The sequence below is a fragment of the Larus michahellis genome, chromosome 4 (genome assembly GCF_964199755.1).
Source record: "Larus michahellis chromosome 4, bLarMic1.1, whole genome shotgun sequence".
NCBI classification, from domain to species: domain Eukaryota; kingdom Metazoa; phylum Chordata; class Aves; order Charadriiformes; family Laridae; genus Larus; species Larus michahellis.
Genome location: NC_133899.1, coordinates 79506529 through 79516667, shown reverse-complemented (window position 1 = coordinate 79516667; position 10139 = coordinate 79506529). Strand labels below are relative to the sequence as shown.

General features: G+C 35.6%; 1 protein-coding gene across 18 annotated transcripts in view; it reads right to left on the bottom strand.

Annotated features, from left to right (window-relative positions):
* The window catches only part of SOX6 (SRY-box transcription factor 6), a 382490-nt gene that overhangs the window by 7072 nt on the left and 365279 nt on the right, over positions 1-10139 (bottom strand). For all 18 annotated transcript variants that reach the window (XM_074585859.1, XM_074585865.1, XM_074585856.1 and 15 more), the window contains one exon: positions 8325-8541. In XM_074585859.1, the coding sequence (XP_074441960.1) occupies positions 8325-8541 (217 nt within the window). The remainder of the gene's footprint in view (positions 1-8324; positions 8542-10139) is intronic.

Here is a 10139-nt window from a genome sequence, read left to right as displayed (position 1 = left end):
CACAGTCTGGTCTTCTATGGCATTGGTTCATCTTAGCTTCCCCCAAGGACAACTGGAGAGTAAACTGTTTATTAACTACCAGACATTGATTCTTTTATGTATTTTATGTGTTTATTTAACCCATACTGCAGACTAGCAGTTGGACAGAGATCATCAAAACGCTTCAGGCACCTGTGTGATTCCTAACTGCTACTGTAGACATCACGTACCTAAAATCTAAATCCTCCAAATTCCCGACAAGCGCTTCTGTTAAGGAGGGGGCCCTCATGATTATCTGTAAGTACCTAAAATGGCAGACAGGCGACTAAGTAACATTGTCTACCTGTATGTTATTTACTATTTAAGCGCTAGGTCGACTCATGTCACTTAGAAAAACTTTCAATATTTCATTGCTGGCTTTTGATTTTTATTTAAATCCATGATCAGAATGACACTTGTTCTTCAGGATTTAATGTGTAAAACTGAGTTCCTGAAGCAAAGTACTTTACTTTAAAAAAAAGAGTAAATGTTCTTTTTTCTGTGGTAATGGACAGTCCACAGACATTAAGAATTCCTCCAGATGACCCAAAGTCAGATCTGATTTATTCTGACAATGCAAATACATGGGAATTAAGGGTGCACACCTCTACTTTTGACACATCTTACTTTCTGATATCTAACTTTGCACTGTGTAATGTTGTCTAAAACTAAAATAGGCTTATATCACTGCCAGTCAAGCAATTCAACGCAAGCTTTACTGTTAGCATGTATATAGTTGTACCAAGTGATGCAATGTCTCTTCTTACAGGGATGTATGTATACTCAAATGCTTTGCTGACTAAATGTGAGGTTGCTGAACCCATTCCATGGTCAAGCCCTTATTGGCTACAAATTAATTAAATATACTACATATATGTGGGTTAATTAACTAATAACATACTTTCTATATTAAAATACTCATAAAAATATTCTCTTATTATTTCTGGATCATTACCTTTAGTAAAGCTAAGAGAAAAAGAAGGGATGTAACTTGTCTGAAGGAAGAGAATCTCCATCGTACTTCAGATGTAACACAATGAATACACTGCAGTACCAGAAATACCCAAGTGCCCTGGAAGATGCTGGTTTAATATTGACCAGTTATTGAACATACATGCCAATTTGCATAATCTACTTGAAGAATCATATATTTCAATGTATTCCCAACCTTCTTTAGAGCAATATTGACCAAGTATTAGAGAACTATTATATAATTTTAGCAGGAGAAACAGTGACAGATATGTTTGAATAGTCTAATGAATCTATAACTTCCTGACCACTGTGTCATTCTATGCTAAAATTCAAAAGGACGTTCCATAAATCAGTCTCTCACAAATCCTTAATCATTGGCTAAATCAATACACAAAATAACGCGAAGCTTATTTACAACACCCTAAACATTGAGTCTTCATTGATCAAACTCTAATTTTGATAAATATCACACTACAGAGCTACTGGGAAAGCTAAGTCCTGCAAGTTTGGGAACCAACAGAGATAGCCAAATCGTGAACACTCTGTGTAAGATAATATTAAAATAGCATGTAGTACTGTCATAGCTGGTACTGCTAGTCCGACTCTTACAGCCTCTGCACAGCTTGAGAAATTCAAACATCTGTTGTATAAGTACGGTACACCTGGCTAGCAGCGAGCAAAAACATCGCAGTAATTCATTTGACACAGTCATTATACTCCTGTTTGCAAATGATGATTTGCAGATGATTTACAAACAGCTAGGGATTTTTCACTAAATTTTCACTTTTTAAATGGTCTGATAAATGTTCTGTGAAAACAATTTTCAGCCAATGTATTTGCTTGCAAGTGATTTTCTGCAAACATCTTTCAATACTTTATCCATAAAATTGAACACCTACCTCACAAGGGAACATTTCTGTTTTAGGATTGCATGTTGTCAAGAGTGTAAACTATTACTGTTAAAAACCCACATGTACCTCCTCCACAAATTTTATACACAGAAAATGTTCACATTAATGACTGTTTCCACAAAGCAAAGGAAAAAGAAACACACACATGGTCACAGCAAAATTCTGCATAGTTGTCAGCAGGCCATACACGCTTAATTCTCTCTAATCTGCCCATCTAACAACTGCTGGTACTAATCTTTTCCCGATATTTCTTAGCATAAGTAAATTCACAAAACAAAGCATCCCCAATTGTTTGTCAAAGAACACCACAATATTAATGACAAAAAATGCTTTGAGAAAAGTTGTTTTTACAGCTCTTCTAATAAGAGTTGCAGAATGTTCTCAGTGATTGTTGCAAGCTGCTCTTGTGTTATAGATGACACTAAGGATCAGAACTCTAATATTCACCCCTATCCCTCCCCCCAAAAAACGTTTGCATTTTTTTAGAAACAAATTGCCTTCCTATAAGCAGCAAGAAGGAAAAAAATAAATCTGTTTAGGACAGGGCTGTGAGGTGATGATAAAATGATTGTTGTCAGTATTAAGCCCTAAAGGACAGACTAAGTTAAGAAATTCAGATATTCTTTCAAATGTTTATCATTAGCAAAACTCTTTTGCATATCCACATTTCAGTGGGACAGGGTATATTCATCCAAGTACCACCCATTCCGAAGTATAAAGAGAGCAGGTCATCTGAGCATAATGAAGCAGAATTTACAGAGATACCTTTTACTTGAGAATGCACTAAATGCTTGGCAAACTATCGAATGAATCTAACTGGTAAAGAACTTGATCTGTGTAACAGGATGTGTTTACTGTGTCCTGTTCTGAGCTCCCCGGTTCAAGAGGGACAGGGAACTGCTGGAGAGGGTGCAGCAAAGGGCTACCATGATGATTAGGGGACTCGAACACCTCTCTTATGAAGAAAGGCTGAGGGATTTGGGTCTCTTCAGTCTGGAAAAAAGACGACTGAGGGGGGATCTTATCAACACTTATAAATACTTCAAGGGTGGGTGTCAGGAGGATAGGACCAGGCTCTTTTCAGTGGCAACAGGACAAGAGGTAACGGGCGCAAATTTGAACATAGGAAGTTCCACCTAAACATGAGAAGCAACTTCTTTACTTTGAGGGTGGCAGAGCACTGGAACAGGCTGCCCAGAGAGGTGGTGGAGTCTCCAACTCTGGAGACATTCAAAACCCTCCTGGATGCGTTCCTGTGTAACCTGCTCTAGGTGACCCTGCTCTGGCAGGGGGGTTGGACTCGGTGATCTCCAGAGGTCTCTTCCAACCCCTACCATTCTGTGATTCTGTGAAAGTTAAAAGGCTTACTGTATTTTCATTCATAAATGCAGTTCTTTTTTATGTATTAAACAAAAATCAGACATAGTGTGCATGCCTACTGCTGGGTGGGTGTGAACTTTACGTGTGAACTGTGAACTTTACATTACCTATATCTCACTGTGGAACTGTAAACATGTGGTAACCGTACCACCTAAATGGGAAGTTTCTCGAATTGCTACCCATTGGCTAGCAAAAATTTGCTAGCACTTAAACATGGGCACCCACACCTCCCCAGTAACTGGACACCTACATCTCACTTGAGCCCTGTTATTATTTAGAGCTGATCAGGTTATCACTGTAAATTCTGCTCAGGTTGCTGCATTACATCCCAGAAAGCCTTATTTTAAGATATCACAAACTATATGGATGGCATATGTTACTGGAGATCATACAATCATAGAATGGGTTGGGTTGGAAGGGACCTTTAAAGGTCATCTAGTCCAACCCCCCTGCAGTAAGCAGGGACATCTTTAAATAGATCAGATTGCTCAGAGCCTCATCAAGCCTGGCCTTGAATGAGTTATCATTTTCTAAATAACTAAATTTTATAGGATGGGGACAGGGGAAGAAATCAGAGCATTTATTTAAATTCTAACAACTCTCCCTGAAAGGAAGAGTTGGAGTTTCTAACCTATGATTCTGGTCATTATGTTTTCTTTTATTTGTAGTTCTTAAAGGCATTCATGTTAATGGTATTTTTCATAACATTATATTCCGCGTTTAATCCTTGTATCTAGCTGGAGTTTTGCCAAGGTCTTCCATATCATAGGACCTTGGAGTGAGGAGATAAAAACATACTTTACTGCAAGCTACAGGTTACAATTCAGCTCAACTGCACATGCATGTTTTCTGCCTGGTTAAGATTTCCAGAACCCAACATTAATCTTCTTATCTCTTCAGATCTGTGAGGAACGGTGACACATGGCTATGTACCCTGGCTTCAAATACTCCTGTCTGCACCATCTCTTCTTTGCCAAAGAAATCCTGATGTGGCCAGTTACTACAGGTCACTTCCCTCTCTGCTCTGCCAGCATTGCTAACGTGTCTGTCCACTCTGGGGCCAAAGATTTGGCCCAAAATAGGTAAATAAAAAAAATGAGGTAGCATGAAAATTCTTAGACCAATTGATCTGCTCACAAGTTTGTGGAATTAATATTCTTAGGATTTTCCTGGAGAACATTCCACTTTTGACTTCTGAAAACTACCTAAACATTTAAATTGGCAAATTACCATTGTTTTCTGATCCCTTCCCAACTATTTTCTGACAGCTCTTTAAATGACTGAAGCAAAATCGATTGCCTTAAGGAAAACGCTTATATGCTACACACCCCTGAAACTTAAATTCCCATAAGGAATGAAATAACAGCAAATCTCACAAAAGCACCCATTGTGTACTTACTTTAAGTTCAAGCTACAGGAGTATAATATTACAGCCCTATTCAAAACCGTAGTCTAGCAACATTCAGACTGTGTGTGTACAGTAGTTATAAACACTATAAAGGCTTTATTCTAAACATCTTACACTGGTACGACACCAAAAAAAAAGTTACTGCTTACATCATTTTGCAGAGAAATGTAGGTATCATATACTTGCACTCAGAGTGTATTAGACTGTAAAAATGACTGAGAATTGAATTATTTCTGTAAGATAAGGCAACAAAAGACAGACTCTTAACTTAAAATGTCTGAATTTATGGTTTATATATGATCCATTTGTTAGTTCACATTTATTTATGCATTACAAAAAAAGTACTATTGAAGATAAATTGTAAATCACTTGAAGGCTGTTCAGGGATTAACTTATGCTGAAGTTATCATTCACATCTTCCCATTAATAATTTTATTATTAAAAATAACTCAATTATTTTAAAGAAATAGCTGCCTTGAGATTCAGCTTCCACTAGATTAAAACCAGCAAATTTCTACTATACTCTGCATTAAACATGAATTATTTCTGTATATTATCTGCCTCATTTGGAACAAAATTCATTCATGTAGGGAGGCAATAGGAGGCCGACACCATTTTAAGTTTTGCTCTGTTCTTTGAAATAATTCCCAGTTCCTAGATTTTTGTGCTGGTCTATCACATATATAACATTTATCTCAAAACAGGAGTTTCCTGCACAATTTATTGTAAGAATTCTTCAGTCTCATTCAATTCTCTGGAAGCTTTTCTTCAAAAATCAGAACAGAACCTGGCCATTCATTAGCTTATTTCTCTATTTGATTTTAAAGCCTGGCTACTTTGTATATTGAGATTCTCTAAACAACTTTTGTGTGTCTCAGCAATGTTTATCAAAGAATGCAGCTCACTGAAGTAAGCAGTATGAGCTTTTTGCATCTTAAAAGTTCAAGCAGTGTAAAACTCTTTCTATGTTTGTGGTGGGGGGTGGTTTAGTTGTACACATGGCAGGATTATTCTGTGCTAGCCAATGGCTCGCCCAGGGGGTTTGATAGGAACTAGCCCTTACTGGGTTGCTTAAGCCATAAACATACATTTGGTATAAGAGAACACCAAACACAAATATGAAAGAATATAATTTTTCTTGCTACTGATACTTTCCTCTAGTGACCTTTTGAAGGGTCTGTCTTTCTCTTCACACATGTCCTACTTATCTTTTTATTCTATGTTGATAATTTTTTGCCAATTTGGCATACCCAGTCCCAACTTAATCGGCATGTTCTTTAAAAAAAAGAAAAAGTCTATTTTGTACTTTTGTTCTCTATCTTATACTAAAATATTTACTGTAAACATAAAATCAATCCTAAAAACCACATTTGTCTCCTGTTTCATTCTGAAAAGGAAATGGCATCTCAACTCTCACGTTTACAGAAAGACAGTTTATGCTGTTTGTTCCATCAAAACAGTGGTAAAATGATGGGTGTACAAGGTCAGTTAGGAAAACAGTCACAGATGATGCTTTATGTGATACTTATATTAAACACAAGGAAGAGTAAGTTTCAGAAGCTGCTGGGCTCAATTACTGTGTTTCACTTAATTATAATCTGATTTGGATGAAATGTTGCTTTTATTACTCAGTAAACTATTCTGCTGAAATAAATTATACTATGTTTTATGTTTCCTTTCAAAAAGATGTCCTGGTCTGGTTTTTTCACCTTTTTTGCTTGGTCTCTTCCAAGACTTTTAATTTTTTCTTTACAGATAAAGGCAATTTGGTACAACAGTGGGAAGTCACAGAAAAGCATGAATTTTTTTTTAAAATCACAGCCTCTCTTTCCTCAGTATCAAAATTTATATTCATATTGAACTGCAACATGGATCTCATTTCACCTTTATTGAACGCATCCATTAGACTTTATACCCCCTTTTCCATCACTTGTAGAACTAAAAGTAATTTCTGATAAAGTCCACTGCATCATTATAAAAGTGCACAAAGGTAATTTACTTTAAAACTTCTTCAGCATGGATGGTGAAGAGCATGGTGAAGTGGACATAACATAAATATGAATTAGAACCAATCCTTTCAAGAAAATGATGACATTCTCATGTCTTTGTGATCATACTCTTTGATATATGAGAAACATGTTACATTTAGGTTGCACAAATAGTTTAATTTTGAATAGTTTTCTTTTTTTTTTTGAAAATCACAGTATCAATCTTTAAGGAGGCACTTTTAGAAGTTTCTTAAATCTGTCCTCCATATTCACCTCCATATTTAGCCACCACTTCCAATGTGTAAAATGCTACTGCTTAATACTGTTTTGAATTAGCAAACAATTCTCAAATTGTTCAGACTGCTGTTTTGGCATTTCTTTTGCATTTCTTGTCTAGATGTGATTTGGTCTGTCAATCTGCTTTGGAAGACATAAGCTAGAGTTTCATTTCCTCGATCTGAATATAATTTGTGATGTTCTGTATAAATTAAGATTTCTGTTTAGAGTTCTATGTATAATTTTGATGGAAGCCTTTTAGTAAACAATTTCCCAAAGAGTGAAGAATAAAAAGCAATGTCAAAACTATAGACTGGAAGGCTATTTCAATGTATCAAAACCAGTTCTATTTACTGATTGAAGAAAGAGCCCACATTGTTGCAGGCTTTACCACAAAATAATTGACTGCAACAGGAGTTCTGCATCCCAAGCCAAAAATGAGGGCACATAATCGACGTCAAGGTCAATTATCTGGTACCGAAGCACCCAACAAAAGGAGACTATTGTGATTAGAGAAATAAGCAGAACATTGTGAATTTGGAAAGGCTGGCACTGGAGATAGCTTTTAGACTCTTTGTAAACCACCAGAAACATTGTGTTAGAGCACTGAGCATCACAGATTAATTCATAAAAAAAAAACAGGAGAGAGAAATCAGTTATGGTGCAGTTGTTTCACTGGACTTTTGTTATCTTTAGTCTGTAGATCTTTCATAGTGCTGCTTTCTCTGCTGAAAACTAGAGGAAATACTGTTAAAAAACACACAATGTTTTTAAAACTGCGCCAGGATCTTTTTGAGCCATGTATTCCGAGTTGTAAATCTACCTAGTCTATCTATGCACTACTTGAAAGACTCCTCCTAAAGTATTTATTTTTTTAAAATATTTTTTCCACAGTTCTATATATAACAAAATTCCTAATAGCCTCATGCTATGATATCACTCATTCATGTGTGTTCCTAATGTAACTGCTATTACTCCTGTCCTTTATCCCCTCTCCTGACTCCTTATTCTACACTGGAATAATCTCTCTGTCTTTGTTCTTGTCTTAATTTAGGAAATGATCCTGGAGTCATTACTAACCCAGAATGGATTATCTTACTAATAACTCACAAAAGACATGATTCAAGCCTTTCAGGCTAATGGGAAACAACTTCTTTTGACTTTAAAGAATTCCACAATCAGTCTCATAATCAGCATTCAGTGGCAAGCTGATAGCTCCATATTCCATGATATATCTTATGTTTTTACTAAGGTTTTACAGGTTCAAATCCTTACTTTCTAAATGACATTAGTCTGACTTAAATAGATAAGTCTATTTGTTTTCAAACAGCATGCTCTGTCTTTGAAAACAATTACAACAATAGTACTCACCCTACGGTAAAAAACTGCCTCATCTCCTGTCTTCGAGACCTCATCAGTTGTTTGTATTCACCAATACGCAATTTCTTTCCGTCAACAATGCAGGTACGTTTTGGTCGAGGTTTGTATTTGTAATTAGGATACTTTTCTAGGTGGATTTTACTTAGCCGTGCCTGCTCTTCATAATAAGGTTGTTTCTCTTGATTTGACATGGACTTCCAGCGAGATCCTATTAACACAAAACATCACTTGAGTGATCAAGTAAAGCAGGTTTAGCTTCACACATACACATTTCAACATGCCTTCTTGCCATAATAAATACATTTTAAATAAGTTAATTAAATAAACCGATTTGAATTTACACCAGTCAGCACATACATTGGGATGCACAACCTGAGACACCTTAAAAGAACCCTGACTTTCAGATGTTGCTGAGACCAAAACATATGTAAATCCCTATTAAATAGGTGCACTTAAAATCAATAGTTCTCAAAGTCTTAGCCTCATGCTGCAAAACAGACTATTTAATTTTTTACAATATGAGCATTAATCTGTGAATAATTCTATACCTTTGTAATACCACTCACAGTATTATGGTTAAGTAAGACCTACAACCATACTTTTACTGTTAAAAGCTTAACACATTGCCTAGGGACACATGCTTCTTTGATAGTTTTATGAGGATTTGGTTTATACACTCCTACTAATAGATATTAATACCTTGCTGTGTAGCAGGAAAAAAATATAAAAACCTTATAGATTCAACAAAATAATGAAAAATCCCTTGCTGTCTGGGTGTCTTAAAATTACTAATCTTCTGATATAAGCTTGGCATAATATTGGCACCTTACCATATTTTAAATCCTATTATGAATATTATCATCCAGCCAGATGTAATAAAATGCACAGAATTGCACTGAGAAAGTTACGTTTAACAAGCTTATATTCTTTAAAAAAAAGAAAACAGAAAGCACATTGTAATTATATACACCACTTCAGGTACTGTAAACTCTCATTGAAAGCTGTACCGATAAAAAAGTTAAAAAAATTAACACAGTGTATACAGGAAGAGGAAAAAGTATTCAAATCTCTTGTATTGTTTATAGAGAGCTATCTAAACACTGGAATAGAGAAGGAGGGGTTTTTATTTTTTTTTCCAGGGGATAAGAAATGCAGAAAATAGCTTTTTGGTGTCTTTTATATGAATAAAACGATTACAGCTGCGGTAAACGTGGGTGGAAGCTATTCTTTTACCAACATTTTTCATACATCAACAAATGGAAAAGTTGTATAAATATTATCCGTAGCCAGCAATACTCCGTGTCAGTTCTAATATTTCAGTCTCTTTTCTCATTGTCCTGGAAAAGTTGCACAGATATTATATGGACATAGACTTATTTGTGGCAGAGCAGATACTGACAGGTTAATTCCATGGTTAACAAACACTCAATTGCTGGCACTTCTGAAATATTTATGCTGGAAGTTTACATTTTAATGAATACAGTTACTATGCTCCTAATAGTTTTTTCACAGAATGCACACAAATAATATAGATTCCCTACAGCTGCCAACACTGAAACAGTGCAGGTTTTATACAAAACTGAAAGGCTATTCATATAACTTACTTATATGGTAGACAAAAATATGAGAACTACTAAGTTAGATTTTGGAAGTTTTAGGACAAAGTAACATTTATTTCGATGTATTCTTGCCTCTGATTGAACTAACATGCAACAAACTTTGGTAAGAACATATTTGAACTCAAAGTTTACAATAAACTGATTACAGAGGAAACCTGATTTTTACTTTTATTTATTACGAGTTACA